This window comes from Apteryx rowi, unplaced genomic scaffold, assembly GCF_003343035.1.
Source record: "Apteryx rowi isolate R43461 unplaced genomic scaffold, aptRow1 scaffold_15, whole genome shotgun sequence".
Taxonomy (NCBI): domain Eukaryota; kingdom Metazoa; phylum Chordata; class Aves; order Apterygiformes; family Apterygidae; genus Apteryx; species Apteryx rowi.
The window spans coordinates 953,318-976,212 of record NW_020447752.1 but is presented as its reverse complement, the minus strand read 5'-3'; the positions used below and the strand labels follow the sequence as shown (position 1 = coordinate 976,212).

Below are 22,895 nucleotides of genomic sequence, written 5' to 3'. Positions count from 1 at the left end.
GAGGGGCACTTTGTTGGATGTTATCTAGACATATATAGTTTCAATCAAATTCTTCAAGAAGTGTCAGAATAAAAGTCGAACATTTGTTTGACATTGCCAAGTCACTAGCAAGTGATCCCTTCAGAGGTTGAAAATAACTTTTATAACAGAATTAAGAATTAGAGGATGTGTTATTTGTATGTAAAAAGTGACATTCATTTGAGATGGAATTGTCAACACTTTTCAGACATTTCATCAAAGGATTGTACAATTCTTTCCACTCCGCGGGGTGAAGTATTACAAGGTTGTGTTAATGATCCCGGGAAAATATTTATAGTGCTTTTTCCAGTATAAGAGCTCTCTCTTTCCCTCTTGTTATTTTTTATGATCAATCTATAGCTCGTTCAATCAAATCAACAAGCAGAAAAGAACCTTTAGTGTATACAGATTTTAAACCGATGTATTCCACATAGAAATGGTTAAAATATGGTGGAGTAAATAAAAAAATATAAAAGGAATAGTATGCACAACAGTTAACAACCCGTTACGACGTATGCCACGCTCCACTTCCACGTCAGAAGAATTCAGGTTGTTTTACAGTTACTCGTTGTTGGAGACATTTTCCTAAGGAGATTCAATTTTGAGAGGACTGTCTGTCATTGCCCATAAAATAATAAATGCCCAATTTTCATTACTGTCCACTGAACATTAACTAGATCTCTAACGGTCTCCTGGCTCGCTCACGCAGATACCTGAGCAGTCTAATCAGCCTGCATAAAATGGAAATGAAGCAGAGAAATCCTTCAGGACAAAAGATGCAATATGAATGTAAAATATTAGTGGAACAGGTTGTCTGTGGGTGACTTTCAGTGTTCTGATACAGTTCTGTTTTCTTTTTAATATGCTATAAAAACATGGCAAGCTTTAAAGCATGGAGTAAGGGAGGTTGATATAATGTTTTATAAATAGTTTGAAAAATTCTAAGTTTTCGAATGTTCACAGAACACCGTGCTGGAGAAATGCATCATTTAAATTGCGGTTGATAAGGAATATGCATCATTTTCATGCAGTTTTTCAGTTTTTAGAATCTCAGGTTAATCAGCGCTTTTTGCTTTTGATAATTCTTCATTTATAGCTCTGACATTTCTGTGTTTAACTGCAAAGAAATGTCTAAATACTATTTTACTTGCCAGAAAATACTGCAATAGTGTAAACTAAGTAAACTGCTGCATTTTTTACATTTTATAACCTTAGAAAGTTTCAGCTGCTATTTAAAAGCAATAATCCAGCAACAAAAATTGCATTTAAAACAAATTTTTTAAATTGCATAAAATCTTAATCCAGAATTTTGATTTGCTCACTATAAACCAGTTGTATAATTTCAAAGAAGAAATTGTGAGATTAATTCCTTAATTATTTCCTTTACATTGTTATTATATTGTATATGATGCATGTCTTTATGCTTTTTGTCATTTTTTGCTTCCTAAGGGCCAGACATATTTTCTATTCCATTCAAGGGAAGGAAGTAGGGAGAGAGAAAGGAATTTATCTTTGAAAATTGGTCAGATCCCATTTTCCATCCTCCTATCAACTGCATTTTTTTCTGGTATTAGCAAAATGTGCAGGGTTTGGCTTTATCCTATTTAAAAAGTAGACCTAATGAAGTATTTATTGTATAAATGAGTGCTTTTAAAACATGAGCAGCTGCAATGAAGTTTAGAAGCTTAAAAATTAAATGTTATTCTGTACTGACAGACTTAACTGAAACAGTGTATGTAGACATTGGCCCGTGTGGGTCTGCCTGCAGGCGAAGGACACTAATTCCTGGCCATTTAGCAAATACTGGTTCTGTGCACCCTAACGTGCAAAACCATACTTTTTTTTCAAAACCATGAGGAATGGAAATACAAAAGAAAGGTAAAAATATACTTATTTTTATAATAACTACAACTAATGCCATTAAATACAAGGAAATGCATGAAGTTTTATTTTAAAGATAAACACTATAAATACTGTAGCGCTATATTTGTGCAAGACAGCCTCTCATAGATGTCTCATAACGATAAAGCTATATTGCTAACTACTTGTGTATTTTGATTGTTCATGCCGAGAAAAACTTACAAAATATTTAATTTTTGCTATAAATGTTTCTAATGGAGCGTCGATTTGCATCGAATGAAAGTTGTTATTTTAGATACTTATATTTCTTTTTTTAAAAAATATGTTTGTTATAAATCTGATCCTATGCCTTTAATTGCTGCTGTTCTCTCAGGAGAAATAATACAGAGCTAAATCCAGCCGACCTTATTTTGGCAAAACTCCCGCTGAAGTCAGTGCGGGTTTTGTCAGAATAAGGACTGCTCGATTTGTCTCGCAGTTCCTGCTGAGTATTTGGAAGAAGTTTGTTCCCCCTCCTCGAACACCAGGGCTTCTCACCGAGTTTGGTGTTGCCGCGGCCCAGCGCCTTACAGCATTTTCATCTGGAAACTGGAATCATCAAAATCAGTGTAATGCAATTATGAAAACTACCCTTCTCACCCAGTGACCTCGGGTGAAATGGGTTGCCTTGGGAGTCTGAAGGCTGCTACTGTAGAACTAATAGTATAGAAACCGAGATGTTGTGAATTTAGAGAACCCATTTTAAATTCCTGTTGAGAATTTAAAGAACCTTTTAAATAAGCTGAAAATAGGTCAAACTCTGATAATTAAAAAACAGCTAATCAGTTGCGCGTTGCCCAGGCAGGTGGTACCACCCGCTAAAATGTAGATTCACGTAGCACTTCCTCCCTGGAACGCTGACACGCCATGGAAATGTATTCTGTCTCCATTACAGATCGCAATGGAGAAAGGCAGCTGGAGAGTTAACAGCCCTTCTTCAGCAGGAAACCTACTGCTGCAGATGATAGCACAGGACACACACGGAGAACGGGTTCGTTATTTTTTTCACTTAAATCTCAGCAAATACAGGGCTGATGAGCGAAACCAGATCCGCAGGCATCAGTGCTCTCTTCATGCCCAGCAGAGATGCAGGAGAAAGTTTCCCATGCTCCGCTCGTTGGCGTGTCGTGACCTTCTTCCCAAGGTGACAGCTTTCGGTGACAGCGCTCAGCCCCCTCAGGTCGGCTTTCCCGTGGAAGCTGCCAAACGCTGCCAGTGGAGTGGTGATTTTGGAACTGGACTGATACTGCCAAACCGCTCTGCACAGACCATCTGCTGAGCGCAGCCATCAGGTAGTTAGCAGTGAACTTTCAGCCCCCGTTGAACTGGGTCAGACATGAAACAGTGCTATGAGGACGAAAAGCTCTGTACTCCATTTCCAGTCCCTGAACCAGCCAGTCATTTAGAGAACAATTTTTATATCGCTTATTGGGTGCTGTTCTATCCAATCTCATTACTCAGGACATCTTCATTGTAAGGACATTTTTTAGGCACTGAACTGTTGCTAAATACTTTTGCTGTATTGTGTTTTATAATGATGATCAGCATCATAGCAACAGAAATGTCTTACTAAGAAAGCTCTGGAAATCAGAGTATATTAAAACATCATAAAATAGCAGGGCCAAACGTCTATGCTTGTGGGCATATGACTTCATCAATAGTAATATTCATGTGAGTAAAGATATACACGTAAGTATTTACAGATTTGGGTTACCTGAGGAAATCTAAGAACATTTATTTATTAAAGTTCAAATGGGAATAAAATGGTACTGCCAAGAGAAACAACATAATCGGATATCCAAATGATAAAATGACTGGTCATACAACAAGATAGATGTACTGTTTTCTCATGCCCATTTCTGATGCCAATAGCTGATTTCATCTCTTAGATCCATATGGAACTTTCTTGTAGCTCTAAGAGGGACAGCTGAAGTCAACGTGACTAAATAACACAGAGCTGGGAATACTACAGTAGTTTTTATAGCTGGAGTATTTCCTCGTCCAATTCGGGGTAGAGATAAGGAGCAGCCTTCTGAAACCAAGCAGGCTGCTGCTCAGGAGCGACGGCTGGGATCAGCGTTCCACCTGGAAGAAACTGGTGCAGTGCTGCGGCCCCAAATCTAACTATGCATATTTTTTACTTTTTTGAGCCTTCAGAAGGTATTTTCCACAGGCAGGCATTTTCCACATGGCATGTTTAATCTTATTAATTAATCATCTAGACTATTAGAAATAACAAAGCAAAAAAATAAAAAGCAAGCTATTTTGTTGCAATTTAGGTAAAGAAGTAACTACCACATGCAGTCAAAATTTTTTGAAAGCTCCCGTCAAATCTGGGTGGAAAAGCCAGTGAACAGAATCCATTAAAGTTGCATTATTAAATGTCCACTTACTTACATAAAAGCTAAAAATAGGTCTTGAGTTTTTCCAATTTTCTTCTCATAACAGTTATTATGATTTTCTGCTTCTTTGCAGAAAGTCATTTTGATGCTGCTGTACTGTATAATCTGCGTGCCCTTTCTTGGTGCGGTACGAATGATGGAGTACTAAGATCAGAACAACAATCACGTCATCTTTGAGTAACTAGCAATAAATTGTTTTTACAAGAAAGAAAGACCAACTATTTTTAGGGTAACTCTCAACAGGAAAACAGAAAATGATTATACTCAATCTTATGCTACATCATTACCATGAATTTCAAAAGCATCGCTTTTTCCTGGACAGCAGGCTAATCCATGTAATAAATCTTTGCAGGTACGGTCTAGTCAAATAGGGTTTTTAGGGTTTTGTTGAAAGTTTGGGCTTGAAGTGTATAAACCCTACTCTTCTTCCCGCCCCCTGTGGTGGCTTTGGACCACGGGCGTTCCTTCAGCACTGACTCCTAAGTAACCTAAATGCCCATTTCTGGTGATCAGCCCATGCTCTCCCCCAGCATATGTAGATGGCTGCGTTATTTTACTGTTGTTGACAAGTATTCGGTAAAACCCTCCTTCAAAAGTCCAGGTATGTAACTCCCATAACTTTTTCCAGGTCAGTAGGCACTACAGCGCAATGGAGATAAATAGAATGATAATAATGGTACTGGGCTAGCAGGGATAGAAGTTGGAAGTAGTTCTGGAGATAGCTTTCCCCGCACTGTGTAGCCTGCACATGCCATTTTCCTGAGCTTGTCCCTTTCGGATTGATATGGTCCCTTTTCACTGCCTTAGTAAAGCCCAGTCTCCTCCTGCCGTGCAGAGTAACCAAACCAGGGACGCAGCAGGTGGTGGCAATGCGGCACGCTTCCCCGCTCCAGCTACCCTACCTGTGCCTGCGTCCCACACAACCGCCTTCCCGCCACACTCACGGAAAATCTGCGTAGGGGAAAAACTGCTGCTTCTCCTTGTCCTGGGAAAGATTAGTGTGCAGCTGTCGAGAAAGGCTATCTTCAGCTGTTCGGCAGTGTGGGAGGGCTTACATGAGGATGCTCTGGGAATCCATGGATCCGAGACCTGCTCCTTAGGCATACGCTGGGGTTTTGAACCCTTTGGGGAGCATCTGAGAGAAATTCCATGAAATGACCCTGAGTTTTTCAAAAGTCTTTCTCCTATGGCCCAGCAAAGTGCTTGCCACTAACAATTTACCTTCTATTACTTTTACCTCAGAAATGTAAAAAAAGAATACCATACAGTCAAAATGTAGTCATCAGATTTTATTTTAGTTCTGTTAACAAATATATTTAATGCAAAGACAAACAAGGAACTATATAACTCCCATCCTCTCTCTTGATAAAGAAAACAGCGAAAGATCTCAGGTATCAGAGAAAACTAAATTATATTTTATGTTCAAATTACATCTGAAAGAACTATCAGTGACTAAGTCCATTCTACTTTAAGCAGGAAAACAGAAAAAAAAACTATTTAGAAATTCAATTGGCCAAGAAAGTAAAGAAGAACAGCAAGAATTTTGGTCTCCCAGACTTATCTCTCTGCTTCTGATCTTTCACTGTGGCTAAGAGGGGCTCATCAGAAATGATGAAGCGTGAGAGACAGTTTCAAGCCTCATCTGCATTCCTCTCATCCTGGGTCAGCTTTGGGTCTCATGATGCAATTTTTAGGGCAAAGTGAAAGTTGCTTGTGGCTCACAGGTCAAAGTTAGAGCACAAGGGAGCCTTGTGTATCTCTCTGTTCTGCATACCTGAACACACGCAAGAACCGCTGGGCCATATCTGCAGCATCAGTGACCCTCCATCCCTGAGATGACCCTCTTTGGGCAACTGTAATCGCTTTGGACTCACACTGCACAGATATCCTCACTAGAGAAAGCCGTTAATGGACTACAGTTAACACTTTCACATGGGTAACTAAGAGAAATTCGAAAAAGGTATATGTGTAAGAAAAACACATTTGTTAAAAACAACAAAAGATAGTGGAAAAAGCTCAGAATCCAAGTAATTGTTCTCAGATCCTACTCCTGACGCTGTAGCCATGAAGTGTCTCCTGCAAGCACAATCAGTTTAAATCAACCGTGCAGGGAAAGCATGACTAGGAGCGTGCAGGCAAGGTCTGTGCAGCTCCGACCAGAAATGGCTCCATTCTTGCCAGTCACACTAGACGAATAAAGACAATAGGGAAGGAGGCTGCCAAGCCAGGAGGTCCACAACTATACAATATCCAGTCCCAGGCGCTGCAAAAATGTAACCTTAGTGATTCAGAATAAGGAGCCGGGCAATTACGTAAGTTTTCTGTGACCCTGGAAAAGGATTTCTTTTCCTTTGATCTCGCTGCAGATGCATGCCATTCCCAGCCTCATAAAGCAAAGATTTACGACAAGGTTCACCCTAGTGCAGATCTCATAACAGATCTTCCTAACCACATTATGTTGTCACTTAAACAATGGAGGAAAAGCTTCGTACAGTGGTTAGTTTCACTCGTTGTTTATGCACTAAAACCAAATAATTTACGACAAATTTATGCAGAAATAATGAAAGCAATGATATTTAGTATGAGATTACCTTTAAGAAATCAACACACTGTTTTCCTGCTTTATGTTGGTATAAGAAGGAAGAATTCATAATACAAGCCTATCTTTACCTCCTTCCTGAATGACTTGACCGATGGCTGTTTGATTTTGTTGTTTTAGAAAACATTCGCTCTTACATTCCATTAACTGCTCAAAATCCTGCCACATTTTAACTTGCTTCATATTTGGCCCGTGACTTTCCCGTACAACTTTTTGCTTCTCTCGTAATTTCTGTTACAAATACAAAAAAACCATTAGATTTCTGGAACAATTTTACGCCACAAAAGTTGCTTACGTAGGCAGCTAAGAATGACAAAGATTTTTATTTCCCACTGAAACAGTATTACCTTTGGTTTAAGCTAGTACCACACCTTGCAAGTGATAAATGCAACAGCACCCGTGGTCTTAGATATGTGCTTTGTGTGGATTGACAATTATTTCAATGTTTTAAAACTCTCTAAATAATAGTCTCATCTATTTGGGAAGTTATGCTAAAAATGTGAGTTCATGGTCACACAGAGCTCTTACAGTGTCAAGTTGCAGCCTACGATGGATTCACATTATCATATTATAAACATGAAATTAATGTTTTATGATGTAACCCACTATGAATCATTAATAGTGGCAGCCCAAATGTGTAAAAGTCACTCACAGACTGACTCATAAAAAGAAAATTAATAAAAGAAGGATGTTTAGTGGAATTAGTAAGGCTAACCTCCTCCATGCTGATCTGAGATTCGTGCAAGATTAGAAATGGACAACTGCTTTTGTTTAACACTGCTACAGTGATGATCCCCTGGCCTTTAATAACAGTGATAAGGCTGACACGTTGAAAATTTATTGTCTTCAACAGGTTGCTTTATATACAACTTAAAATTTGAGCTGGCACCGTTTGTTATACCCATGTTTCAGTTTCTTATCCAAATGGTTTACAGGGAATGTGCTGTCATGTTAAGCTGTTTGACTATCTTTTACAAGCAGCTCATGCTATACGCTGTAGGAAATCAAGCCCTGAAGAGCCAGCATGATCTCTCGTCAGGGTATTAGTTACCAATGCCAGCAGTAATGGAATTTTCTTTGTGGACTGCAATATGCTTTTTATAAAAGACTGACCGCAGCATTCTGTAATAAGCCCCACAAATATATGAACTGTACAAGGCTTTTACAAGGTAAAAACCTCATTCTTACCTTCCCAAGGTTTTCTTGTTCAAGGATCATTCGTGTATACTGTTCTCTAAAAGAAATATATAATATTTTTATTATGATTTTAATTGTTTCTAAATAATAGGACATAATAATGATGCAAGCCTGGAAAATTATGAAAGTATTGGGAGGTTCATAAATGAGCCAGTCAGAAGAGGAAGCATGGAGAAACTTTTTTGTTACTGGGCAACATATCGCTTGACATCAGGGATCAGATATCCTTGATTCCCTCAGTTATGCAGTTAGCAAAAGTGTTACTGGATAAGATCTCTTACATTTTCAAAGCGCGTATGATTACTGTTGCTTCCAGCTTGAAGATGACAGCAAGACCAGTTAGGCAAGACATACATGATCCCTTTTTAGTAATGCATTTACGCTGATGATATTCTGAGGTTATCCAGTACCCTCTATTTGTACAAATGTCAGAGTATACGAATCCACAGCCCTTAACGGCTACGGATGTAGCATTAGAATGAGTGGGAAAATACAGGAATGAAGGGCAGTAGAATTTCACCCCAGCTTTGACAAATCCAGTTACTGCAATGGAACCATTGTGTGTTCAGCACTTTTAAAAACCAGGCTTCACATTTAGGTGCTTAAACATAAACTTAGTAGCATAACTGTTGACATTCGTTATTAAAAATCTTGGCTGTACGCTTTTGTGTGCAACAAGTGGAGGGATTACTTTCTGACATACCCAAACTCAATACATGAAACCTGCAATATAATATGCAAATCATAACAGCAAAAGTGAGAAATATTTCTACACTTATTTTTAATTTTTTTGAAATGTGACAACAAAAAGACATCTTCACTGATTCTTTTTTATGAAATCAAGTATTACATTTTGTGTGTAACAGGTAAACTTAGAGGTTGAGAGTTTGACTGCTAGTGAAAAACAAAATAGGCCAGCTCATCAAAAGAACTTTCCAAATTGCTCAGGATAGAAGGACTTTGCACAGAGAAATCCAAATTTCCATAAAGAAATATCAGCCTTCACGATGCTCGAGTGTGAAGGTTTGCTAGCGCATAGTGAGCAGCAGTGTGGAAAGAGAATTGGAGCATCATGTTTCCAGTATTTCTCCCATTTCTACCAGGTACCGCAGCCCTTGAGCTGGAGCGCTTGGGCCCCATGCCGCCCGGTGCTGCGCGCCATGCTCTCCCCGGAATGGATGTGCAAGGAATGCAGCTGGGTCGTTTACTGATCCGTCAGCCTGGGATGACTCTAGTCAGTACAGAGCAGAGCAGTCTTGAGGCTGCTCCAGGCGCGGTGCAGGCACAGCTGATCCCTAGCAATCCTCACCAAGTCAGAGGGATGGAAAGCCGCACTGCATCTTCTGATTTCCCACTGGCACACTGTATATGTTCACACGCATTTGGCCTCAAGAACATACTTTTTTTTTTTGAGTACAGTTTTCAAAATAATCATCAGAAAATTAGATGTCTTTCTTGGTAAGTTTTTCTTTACTATTTATAATGATGACTGGAAAGAATGCAACTTAATAACTTAATTTAAAAAAAAAACACTTTCTGTTTTTAGAGAACAAAATTAACTTTTCACATTCCTAAGAAATGACTGCACAGAACAGAGAGTTTATGTTCAATAAAGAGGGTCGGAATTAAGACATTTTTTGTTCAATACGTTATTAGGAAAGTGCTGTTCTATTTATGGCTCATTTTTGCTCCGTTTACATTCCAGTGCCTGCTGAAAAATACATACACATTCTAAAAGGATGTCTAGAAATACATTTTCTCTCCTCATTTTCTTTTGTGTAAAGCTCTGGATACTGAACGTTGTTGTAATTCATTTAAATGTGACTGTTCTGCGACATCTTACAGAAGGCCAAAACGTGCGTAGTCCCAGGGAGGGGGTTCATTTCCCTGCCTTCGGTGCTCGCAGTTTTCACTGTGAGGGTGACAGAGCACTGGAACAGGTTGCCCCGAGAGGTGGTGGAGTCTCCTTCTCTGGAGATATTCAAAATGCGCCTGGATGCAATCCTGTGCAATGTGCTCTAGGTGACCCTGCTTGAGCAGGGGGGTTGGACTAGATGATCTCCAGAGGTCCCTTCCAACCTCAGTGATTCTGTGTGATTTAACTACCTCCTTCTGTGTTAGCAAGTGAGGCAGGGACAGTGCAGAAAGCGGTACCGCTCCATTCGCATTCTCCTCGCCATACCTGGAATTACATAGCTGGACTCGCCCTTTAATTCCAGCGTTTGCCTTTGATGGCTTGTCTGTGTGTGTATGCACATTGTGGATGTTCACTTCACAAGCACTTGAGTTGGAGAAATTTTTGCTTAGCATCTGTGTATAAACTCAATCCTCCCCTTCCCTGCAAGGCCATAAAAGGACAGTGGCTGCTGCGTGACCTGCATTTCCTCTCAGCTGCTTGGCTGAGCTGTGCCGCCTTTCATACTAATCAATACTCACGTCATCACTAAGATTTTTCTCAAGGGTTTTTCTCTTTTTTTTTTTTATCCTTCTGCTTAATTTTGCTGTTTTACCCATTTTTATTAGATAAATCTTCTGTATCCTTCAGCCTTCTGTTATTTTGTGAGACGGAGTAAGAAGCTTCTTATTCTCCAGTCAAAAGTGGTCAACCCTAGTGGCCTTTCTTCACTGTGGTGAGTGAAGAAATTGCCTCAGGTGATACTGAATGACATTTGACTACGTTTACTACCAACTTACTGTTGCTTCCCTAGTCACCACCACTGCAGCAGAAAGGCCCAGAAATTATTCCCAAAGGCAGTGAGTCTAAGAGGACAGATATCCTGGGAAACAGGTCTGTTCTTCCATCTCCTTTGAGAAGTGATAGACAACTACTGGCTCTCTTTTTCTGATGTCACTTCAGCAGCTAGGTGGTCTGAAGTTTTAAAATGAAACATAGAATGCTTATTATTTATCTAATTAGCAGTTCTGTCTTTGCTTTGCCACTCAATCATGTTTTTTAATTGAGTTTTATGAATGGGACAATTTTGTGAAGGATTTTGGCAACTTGTATAGAAGGCTGTACATGAACCACAGCTCTGACATGACAGATTATAAAGATCTCAAGCAACAATCTGTCATGTCTCTGAAATACGAATACAGAAATCTAAGAGGCTTCACATCCAAGACCTATATTGCTGTGGCTTTTTACAGTCCGAGCAATAAAGCAAAGCAGGAATGCTCATTGAGCAGACTGTAGTGAGATGGAGAGGTACAAGGCAAAGCTGATGCCCTCTCAGCACAGATTTAAAAAGGTGTACTCTGCAGAGACTCCTTGGTACTGTAGCGACTACATTTTTAGAGATGCGCAATCCTACTTTCAAAATATCCGAGTGTTTTTCACTCATTTCATTCATTCAAAATAAAACTAAAAACCATACTCTTTATCAAACCCAGCATACCTTAATTTTAAAACTGATGTTTGGATAACTATTTTCATGTCTGCCAAATAAAATGGGGTGAAAGCTACAGATGAAATTGTAAAACTACTGACAATAATTTAAACTTGTTCATTTTATTGAGAGCTAGATTTAAGACATTTTCTAGTCAAAGATAAAAGCAGCTGGAAATCACTATTTCTATTTCATGGAGAATTCTGGTATTTTAAAAAAAGTAATTATGAGTAAGACAAAAAAGATATTTTGACACTTTTACTAAATGAAAGTTACAAAATATTTGATTTTGGATTCTTCTGATGTTTAATTTTGGCAGGGATGAACCATTGTGTTGACTTTATTGCCTGAATTATGTTTAAACTTTTATATTGAATTAAAAGATTGAATATATATACCATTTTAAAAAGGATACTTTTATTAAAATATTTAATATGTACTGAAGTGTAAAAGTCTATATAATGTGATAAAGTTTAAAATTCTTTGCACAGAAAATTAAACCAAAATATCCCCTTCTCAGAAAATATTTCAATCTTTGGCAGAACTGTATTATTTTAAATGGAAAACTACATAAAAATGTTCACCAGCTCAATTCATAACCTTTTAGGCTTCCCTTCCCACCATGTAAAGATAAGGGGTCCTGAAAAAACTCACAGGCTGGAGCAATTGACCTTATACTGGAGTCTATTAAATTGAGTGTAAAGATGAGGGTTAGTGGGATAGTGCAGAGCAGTATTTATTCTGTCTATCTCCAGTGAGAAAGGCAAAGCAAAATCCACTTAGGATAAGTATATGCAGTTCTCCATTCCTGCACCAGCGATGGCGATAGCTATTATACCTAAAAGAACAGTTGAAGATTTGCAAAAAAAATGGCCAAAATGTGGGGGCAGCATATGGTTGCTCCCTTCGAGAGGTGGCAGACCTCCTACTGCTGCATGCTGGAGTCGCAGGGAAACCTGGCTCGGTCACTGCGTCTGGTGGAGCCGCGCTTCCTGCAGGACCTCGCAGCAGCACGGCTTCTCTGGGTCTGCGCCAACAGGGGCTGCAGTGAACAGCCACTATCTGGGGCCCATAATCTCCAGCAGGAAGGGAAAATCTTTTGGTATGTCTGACAGAACTCTTAGATTTACAGCAGTACATACTGGGATTCAAGATGCTTATTTTTAGATTATTATAGTGTTTCTAAATTTATCAGGTGAACTCCTTCAGTTCAAATGCCAGTGAGAAAATTCTTAACTTCAGTTTCAGTTTATGAAAATCCTTCAAGTTAACACAAACGAAATGCACTAATATATTTACCGAATTGCTTTTCGTCTCTCCTGTGGATCTGGGGAAACGTATGTTTTCATTTCTTCTTTAGCACGCTGCAGCTGTACTTCTATATTCTATAAAGAAATACACAAATGTTTTAAAAATATATACTATAACTCCTATTTCATTTCACCAAGAACAATTTGGTCTCTCTTCCGATCTTACCCTCTTCATGCAGTTAATATAACGGTAGTTGCTTTCTTCCTGAATACACTCCTCAAGAAGTCCTTTCACTTCCTGCAGTACAACAATAATATTTTAATGGACATCATAACTGAAGGTCTACAGTAGATGCCCTGTGTTACTATATTAACCATGAGAGTCCATAACAGAAACAGGCATAATTCTGAATTGATCATTTCTTACATGTTCATACAATTTGGGCTTTACAGTAGTCTCTTTAAAAGTAATAAATGAAAGGGTAATTTCTTTTTTTTAAATTTCAGCTACAGTTAGAGATGCTAACGGATTGTGAACAGGCATTTACTAATATGACTTTAACTTCTAACAGAGACTTCACAAATGCTGCCAAGACTCTCGTTTCTTAAAGTGCTAAATACAATTGTGAACAAGTATTTCCTGGAACACATCTGTGAAATGTGTGTTAGAAGCTACAGTCATGTTAATAATATGTTAATTAGCAATCAGTAACTATGTTGGGGAGTATGGAGGCAGTGGATTAGCGTTCCCCTTCAGGTTCCCCAGCTCTAAATGGTCCATACCAAGAAAACTGATAATCCAAGCGGAATTCAATTACTCCAGGTCACACAAAAGTTGTCAACTCCAAAGCTGTGTCACTATGTGACTTTCAGACCATCAGCTAAAAACCTGAATTCTGTAGTTGCTGACAGTCAAGTGCAGCTTAATCAGTGGACTTGCTTGTCATGATGTGTTAGAACATGACTAAGGTTTGTCTAGGAAGGAAAAAGCCTTGAGTAGTTATTGCACAATAGTTCTAATGGAAGGTCTACTTAATACTAGCTTTATCTGTGGATTCTTTTATCTCACTTGGGTTAAGCCATACAAAGAACTTTTAGTGCAGAGAAAAAATAGCTGTATATCCGCCTGCACTTTAAATGTACACCTTTTTTATTTTGAAATATATTGCTTATGTGTCCAAGTCCTTGAAAATCAAGTCCAGCCAAAATTCAAAGGAGGTGATCTAGACAAATAAAGCAGATTCATATAAATATATTAATAATAGTATATCTGTACCCACATTAGAGGATTGCACTGGCTTAGGTACATCCCTTCCTAGAAGCACTATTGTTCAAGCCATACATAAACTGCATATGGACAAGCCTCACATATGTTTGTATTTTTTTAAAAACTATTGTATTTTTGTTGATAATTTTCAAGAATGCAAGACAGTCACGTTTAATGAAGTAACCTTGCCATTAATTTCAGTGTATTAATTATTGGTTAAATTGGTGTTGCTAATTTAATGAATCTGCTAAGTGCATATGAAGATTTGTCTTGATAAATTAGTCCTTAACATTTTATTGTCAAATTGTTTCCTAATAGATACTATACAGGTCGGCAGGATTTCTGGCAGATGTACCATCTTTTACAACATTCCTACTAATCGAAGCTGGACTCCACAGGATGGACTGTACATACCACTGTGTTCACTTGTTGCTATTAAAAAACAAGATGCATGGGACTGTAGCTAGTGCAGAGCAGCTGCAGGCACATTGATTTGCGTAGTTATGGATCACCACGGACTCATCTCCACCTGAAGTGAATTTGGACTGTCCATATCCAGAGGGAAGGTAGGAAAAAGACTATACCATAACGAATAACTTGCACAGCATTTATTAATATACGTGACCAAGTCACCACCTTACCTGTTCCAGTGTAGAGCGATTGCTCTCTAACCCCGCTGCACAACTGTCGTACTGGACTTTTTTTTCATCACATTCTTGAGTTAATTCCTTATGTGGAAAGGGCAAAGGGATATGTAAATGAAATCTTCAATTGACTGACATGTGACATCCAGGCAGACTGTGTTCCTGTCAGTCTCACACATCAGCCTCAGCTACTGGCACACTCACAGGCACTTACATAAACCAAGCAGGCACACGGCTATTATTACACACGGGGAAGCCGCTAGCCCCTGCTTGCATACTGGAGGATCAGCTGTATACACCACAACATAACATGCAAATATCCTCTTTATAGTCACATCCATAGGGGAGTGTTTGCAAGCAGAAAGGAAAGGTAATTATAAAATTAGAGATTAAGACAGGATAATTATACTTGCCACCCATGAAAAGTGAGCTTTCTAGTTGTACACAACAAACAGCTTAGCTGGATTTCATTTGTTGACACTTTAAATTGAACCATTAAAAATAAGTTTTCTGGAAATGTAGTTGAGAGATAAATGGATAGCTCCATTTACTACTATGAGGATGAGCCAACTTACAGCAGCTGAGAGCCTGAATGATTTTTTTCAGATCTGTATAAGATTTTGAAAGCAAATGGATAAATCTGTCATTCCTACAGACTGATAAAGGACGTAGATCACTGTGTTCAACTATTTGGATGAGATATTATTTGTGATCCACTTTAAAAGGAGAGCTTTAGCTGAGATGATTAGAGCTGAGAAACAAACAAGCCAGCACCTATCAGTCATTTGGAACCTAACTTTGCTACATTTTGAACCATGATTTTTTAAATTTTCTCCTGGTACAGCAACTTTTAAAAATTTACAGTAAAAGACAAAATATTCAGCCTGATTTTGTGCCTTCCCTGTCAGCTTTTAATAATTCCAATCTCCTGCATGTTGCCTACTGCAAATCACATTTGACCTATTCTGCTATTTCCAGCTTTCCTTTGGAGCTGATTATGTCCTTGTACAACACCAGAGATCTGTAAGTTAGGCTTATTTCTGATTTTGACTTCACTTACCCAGAATGAAAGGAAGGGTTAATACATCAAAATAACTGTATTTTGTGCTTAAAATAAAAAAAGCATCACACAAACAAGGTGTACAAAGTTGATGAGACACTGAGGATTTGCAGTATTTGAAGCATTTAGGGATAAGTGGAATCAAACTTAAGCTAATCACCTTCTGATCTGAATTTCTGTATGGTCTCAACTCAGCTTCTAAATTGCACATATCCTCCCTTTTAAGGCACAAATACATCCATGCCAAGGCATATATATATATATATATATACAGATAGTATCTATACATACAATCAACTCCTTCTGTAACTATAACCTCTGACTGCATGGACAAATTTGCAGAGGAAAACACAGGAGTATTTCCCAAAGTCTGTCCTACTACCTACCTATTTCATTAAGAAGCTTTGTTCAAAGTATTCCTAAAGTGTTTCCACTAACCTGGCACTTCTGACGCAACTGTCTCAGTTCTTTGATAACAGGAGCTAGGCTGGACTTCTTATCTGCCACCATAGTATTCAGTTTTTTTACCTGATAGAGGGACAAATTATAGACATTAATAATATGATATTAGTAGTACATTTATATTATTAGGAATGTGAAAAGAAAAGAGAAGAAAGCCAAAATATGGAGAGAAAAAAGATGTTACAAAAGAAGATGGGACTATATATGATATAAAAAAAAGCACAGGGCTAATTAATAAAGGGAAAGAACCCATATGGCAGTGGTGTCATTGGCACAAAACAGACAACTACTGCTCCCGTAGTTTGAACCGAGCACTTCACAGAGAAGTCCAGCAGACAGCCTGTGTGCTAGACACCTGAGCAGCTTGGTGAGTTGGGAAAAATCAAGGAGTTGAATAGAGGTGGGCTGACAGAAAGGAAGAGAGCCATAAGAAAAAAAAACTGTACAGGTTAAATAATGTTTTAAAATGCTAAAAACAAATAGAAACACTTTAAAGTATTTATATTGAAGATCAAAATTCTATCCAGCTTTCTATCTGAGAATCATTCTGTTTTAGTTGTATCAATTTATTTTAAAAGTGCCCTAATGACTTTCAAAAAACGTTATTTTGGTTTTTGCTCTTTTATGATGTTAGAAGTTCATGTTCTGTCTTGCTTCTATGGCTATGCGATAAATTAAATTAAAACACCACAGAGCTAAGAGCAATTGAAAATTGGGTACAGAGAAAAAGAAGAGCTATTTGCTTCAGCTCTTTAGTCATGTTAAGTATTCTTTTTATCAAATGCTTAACTCCAGTATTTTACAAACACCTTAGAAAAAGACTGTATTAAAGATTTAAAACATTCCTCTCTTTCAATTACTGTGCAAGAACAAACATGAAACCACCTACTAAATCACAAAAAAGTCAAAACCAAAGACAACAAGACAGCAAGACTTGATATCCCTGATATTTCTGAAGGGGGGAAAGTAGGATTATTTTTTTTAATTCTAAATTTTTTCTTCATACATTAAAAGAAATATACATTTTGGTAAGCTTTTTCCAGACTACCTTTGCAGAGATATACTATATATATATATATATATGCAAACGTACATAAAACAACATGAAAAACCTGACCAAAAATATTAAACTTGGTTTTATATTCCGAAGAACTGAACATTCAAACTGCAGAAATAAAATAATTATGAAAAAGATCACCATTTCAGACATGTTATCTAGTGTTCGGCCTTTCATTTCATCCATTTCACTTTTTACTGCAGATACTCTTTCCAGCTCCTCCTGGGTGTAGCTATATCCAGAAATACCTTTCTTGTCTTCAATAGCTTGCTGCAGATATTAAAAAAAATGCAAAATGTGAGTTCATTACTCCAGTAACACGGCGAATTCTCTCATATAGCTGAGATACTGTAAGAAAGCTGAAAAGGTAAGTACTGTAATCAATTTATTTTAAAAGTCATGAATAATCTAGCCACCACAACAACTAAATCCTGTATCTGGCTCTTCTATCGTAGGACATGAACAACTCTGTAATACCACGATTTGGTCATCTGATGCCCAATGAAATTAACAGAAAGTTTCCACCAAATTAAGTGGACTTTAGGTCAGGTTCTGAACAGTTAAATATGTAAAGGACGGGTGCTCAATCTGAAGATGTAAGGTCTAATTATTTTATAAACAACTGTCAAGCTAAACTAAAAAAATTCTGTATTCATTATAGTAATACTAATGCCATCTTACCAAATTTTAGCAAAACTTTACATTTAATTGTAAATGTACAGTTTAGCAATGCTTGCTCATTAAGTATGCAAAGAGGGTATTTCTGTAAACTGAAAGCTGAGTGTTGACTTAAGCATCCACAATTTGCTAAAAAGGAAAACATTCATTCTTAAGAGACACATGTATCTATGAACTCCATGTCCATCAGCCTCACAAAACCCTTCACAAGCATATGTTTAAGAAAAGGTTTTCTCTCATAATAGCTACTGCTACTATGATGGGACCATTTTGTAGACTTTAATAGCAGTGTACAGTTTGATAGGGCACTACACCCAGGGCAAGAAAACTATATTTCTAGCTTTGCAAAAAAGTGCATGCTAGTTTTCTGATGGTAAGAACTTTATGAAATTAAAGCTCTGTAGTTTTATTATAAGATAGTTTAGAAAAAGTCAGACTTGCACAGGAATATACCGGTGACCACGTGTAGCCGCTTCATGGAGAAACTTCTAGGGCTTTGCCTCTGCTGTGATTTTATTGTGGGATGACTAGTATATATTGGTTATCCTGCTGTAAATAACAATTTCTTAAGTGAAAACACACGTCCACACACATCCAGATTCCTTTTAGCTGAGTAACAATCGGAGGAAAAGCCCTGATCCTTTACTGCTTAGGTGCTTCTTGGTACCCAGGCAGCAGTTCTGGTTATATTTTTAATTAGACAGTGAATGCCCTGTTGAAATTGCATAACATCATCCCTTGCAACTATATGAGAGCCCTTTCCAAAGTCTGTCCTATGTATTCTCACACTTTCATTTCATTTTTTAACCGAACAAGTATTTTTATGTTTAAAAATGCAAAATATGGGCATATAAACACTGATATAATAACAAAAATATTTTGATAACAAAAATACTGATATTAGAAGAAAATATTGTAGCAGTAGATTGTTGTAGACTAAAAAGGGAATCTCCTTGCATTTGGAATACATGTATATTCCCTGAATGCTTACAGGTATGCATAGCAGAAATCTTTTTCCTGCTTTTCCAGGTTAGAAAGAGCATTCCTCTAGTTTTAAATTTTGGAGTAATATGTCTGTCTTTTCCTTCACTTACTGTGAAATACATTTTCTTCTAAATGTTCCGGGGTTAGAATTTTTTTTCCCTCCCCCTCTCTTTTTTTAAGTACTATTCCTATATATTTTTGCAGCAGTAATTTGAATCCTGTTTACTGTTAATAACATAATTTTAACAGCCCTTAATGTATATATGGATACCAGAAACTAACCGAAGAATCCAATCTTGCTCTAACTGAGGTCAGGGAAGATTTGCCATTGACTTCAGAAAGTAGGGTCAAACCCCTCAGGCTAAAAAGAAATAGCAGAACATATATGACAGCCTGTAAAAAACGACTGCTGCACAGAAAAAACAGCAGCTTGGCATAGTCAATAGATGAAAATAAATTTTTTACCCCCGTATGTCTTTTACTAATGGCAACAGGAGAGCTGAGGATGAAATACATTAGAAAATAGCAAAACAACGTCCACCTCATTACATAGCTAGTTATCAGGGGAGCCGGGGTGATGAACTGCCGGAGTGGTACATGCTTGTATTACCAACTGCTGCTGAATAGCCTCATGGCGCTGTTTTAGCAGTTCTTCTGTCCTCTGGAGGATACCATACTCAGCTGTAATTTCTGCTATTTCTAGTCGCTTCTTTTTATAATACGTGTTTTTGCTCCGGAGCTTATTAACATAGTGTTTGAACTGAAATGAGAAAGAATAGAAATATCTGTCATTTAACTTAAGGCAAAAAATGGCCTCACCACAGACTGTTGCTATAAACAATGTAATTATCCTATTTGGACTACATACTGAAGATTAAGCGTTTAGAACAGAGGAGTGGAATTCAGGATTCCCAGAGTCTATTTATTTTCGGTCCTGCATTTGCTCACTGTTCGAGATCAAAAACACCAGCTCCATTGCTCTGTGTCTCAGCTCACCCATTTGTAATAGGGAGATGATTCAATTCTACTCACTCACCCCCATTTGACAGTTGGAAATGTAATTAGTGTTTGTAAAATGTTCCGAGAATCACGGATAATAAAAAAGTTAATGTAACAGTAATTTGTACTTGCAGCAGAACAGGAGATCAGCAGTGCCAGCCCCCAAGAGCTCTGCAGACCAAGAAGCATGATAAGAAAGTACAGAAAAATTAGGAGAAGAGAACATGGGAAAAGATTATTGGTTTTTAAATGCTGGTTCTCAATAGTTAAAGTTTATTGTTCTCTTTCAGTGCTTCTTGCAGACCTGAATGACGTTACTGGCTAATTTTTTAACAGGAAAATAAAAGTAGAGTTCTTGTATAGAAGTGCAGAACTGCCATAAATAAACTTTGCATAAAATCTAAGGTAATGGAGAATTTACATTTTCACATCCTGAAAGATCAACAGCCTTTGCTAATTTGCATCTGAAATCCTTGTGTGCGCAATTTGAAAGACATCTGAAATACCAGGTGTTGAAACACACAACTAATATTTTTCTTTGCCTTAATTTTTTCCATCTGTCAGACAGGCTTAGCTTTTCTTCTTATATTTTACATGAGAGATGAGAGGCAATTGCCAGTCACAGCTACAAAGTGTATTCAGATGCAGAGACAGAAAACAAATAAAATCTATTAGAGTAAATAGTGCAAGAACAGGCTTTGGAATGTTCCTTGTCCAGGAGGGGATCAGCATGTGCAGAATGAGCCTACAACAGGCAGCCTCAGGGAGAAAGCAGCAGTCCCACTACCACGGATAGAAATCTAAAACTCCAACATGAAAGAACCTACATTCTGAAATTTACATTAATTTTCCTTTTTTATAAAATTATGCGACTCTCCCTTCTGAAGAATAAATCCAAAAATCCAATGTGACTACAGCCTAAGAACCCCCAGAGTAACTGTATGTTCTATAAAAAGTGTCCTGGGCAAAATGCCCAAAATGAAATCAACCCTGTTCATCTGCCATCCTGTGCAATATCTAGGCCAAAGCTGCTTCTCTCTTGCTATGCTCCAGAACTATTTTTAAAGCCAAAAGCTATAAACGTTTTTGGTGAAAGAACAAACCCACAAATTACTCAATGTGCTCTATGCAGATTGGACTATGTGTGGCTTTGGAATACCATTTACATTGTGCGTATTACCTAGGACACGGATAGACAAGGTCACCTAAGACACAGCACTGCACAGCGGAGGCGGCGTTACAGTCCTACTGTCTTTGTTATATTATCGGTGCATTTAATATATTATTACCAGAATGAATTGTTTTTTCATAGCAAATTCAACTACATTCTCCTAGTTAGTACAAGAGACATCTTTTGTTTTGCTTAGACAATTCCAACTCTTCTGTGATTTTTCAAGAGACTACAGAAGTACAAATACATTCTCTCCAACTAACTGAAGAAAATTGAAGGGAAGCATAGTTTTCCGTCTCGATGGAGTTATTCCAGGGATATTTCATTAGACCAGTGGAATATAGTAAAGAATGATGTAAGGGAAGAAACTTAGCTCATATGTGACCACATACAGCTATCAAATCTGAGTGATTTTCTGTCAGTTTATCCCAGGATAGAAAGTAAACTATTATTCTCCTCACTTCTATAGCTACTTCTAAGATTTTGAAAATAGCTTGAGTGGGAGGTAGAGTATTTGCATATTCAATATTCAAAGCACAATGTATCTTACAATGGAAATCAAAGGATCTTGTTGATTAAAGAACTGATTCTACCAATGTTCTATTATTAGCTGATTAAGTTAGGACTATATAATAAAAATTCCATCCAAAACTAACTATCTACAAGCTGCTTACATTGACAAGTGAAACCTATCCGTTTTAGGAGATGCATGTCTATCTTTGATTGTAACCTCTGTTTTTTTAAAAGCAAACTTAAGTTTTCACATAACTTACATTTCAGGAAACAAGGTAAAACAAGATATAAACAACCGTAGCAAAATGGTAATATCTATAGAAAAAGAATCAATGGTTTGGCAAAATTTGCAAAAGATTTCATCTACTCCAAATGCAGCACAGATTAGCCCCTCAAAATCTCACCAAGTGAAGCCTTCTTTAGATCCAGGGCCAAATTCAGAGCTGGAGTTATTAGATTTAACTCCACTTAAACCAGCAGCTTGGAAGGATCTTATGGCAAAATTAGGTTTCTCCAGCCTAAAATCTGAGAATCCATAAGTATCCAAAAATTATAAATAAGCCTGCAGAAAGATACCAACGTTTTCGTTTGTGCGAGCATTACTTCTGAACCTTTAAACAGCTCCTGCTCCCACCAATATGTGGATGAAAAATCAAGCCCTTAAAATAGTATAAAACACGGTATTGTACTGTGGCAGAAGGTCTTTTAAATAATATGAATAATTCAAAAAAAGAATAACTATGTCTAGCCATATCACTTTCAAGCTCATGACCCAAAAGGAATCCATTTTTGACCAACAGCATTTTCCCATAGACGAGGTCAACTGCTCCCTGCGTAGAAACTCAGCAGGCTCAACCTACCGAATTCCCATGGATCTGTCAATGCCCGAAGTAACGTACCATTCAAGGCTATGTCCGCTAGTAAGCTTTTCTTTCTCAAGCAACTTAACACAAATAGTTATTTAAGCTTCAAAGATTAAATGACTGGACAAGAACCAAATGCTGGCACTGAGTTAGCAGTCAAAGTAAACAGGCCTTTTGACCCATGTTTGCTAGCCTAGTCAGAGTCCCCTGAGATATAAAAACTATCCATATGAAAGCAAAGAAATATTACGCTTTTCCACTTGCCTATTTTTATGGGTGACTATAATATGAAAAGCTTGGAAGGTAGGTTATAAAACAGAGTAAATGAAACCATATACTATCATATATTGTCCTGAAGCATGCAGGTATTGAGCATCCCTGGGGGAGTTTCTGTATTATGTTCCATTTTTGTTGAAAAATCCACCAATGCCGGTACTTTATGCTTC

At 37.7% G+C, this 22,895-nt stretch overlaps 1 protein-coding gene across 1 annotated transcript in view; it reads right to left on the bottom strand.

The window, feature by feature from the left end:
• Window positions 1-5,593: 5,593 nt before the first annotated feature.
• Window positions 5,594-22,895, bottom strand: part of IFT81 (intraflagellar transport 81) — a 43,990-nt gene continuing 26,688 nt past the window's right edge. The window contains exons 11-18 of the mRNA XM_026058823.1: window positions 19,514-19,663; window positions 17,383-17,511; window positions 16,161-16,250; window positions 14,660-14,746; window positions 12,978-13,049; window positions 12,801-12,886; window positions 8,107-8,152; window positions 5,594-7,149 (exon numbers count right to left, since the gene is read on the bottom strand). Coding sequence (XP_025914608.1) covers window positions 6,967-7,149; window positions 8,107-8,152; window positions 12,801-12,886; window positions 12,978-13,049; window positions 14,660-14,746; window positions 16,161-16,250; window positions 17,383-17,511; window positions 19,514-19,663 — 843 coding nt within the window. The 3' untranslated portion in view covers window positions 5,594-6,966. The remainder of the gene's footprint in view (window positions 7,150-8,106; window positions 8,153-12,800; window positions 12,887-12,977; window positions 13,050-14,659; window positions 14,747-16,160; window positions 16,251-17,382; window positions 17,512-19,513; window positions 19,664-22,895) is intronic.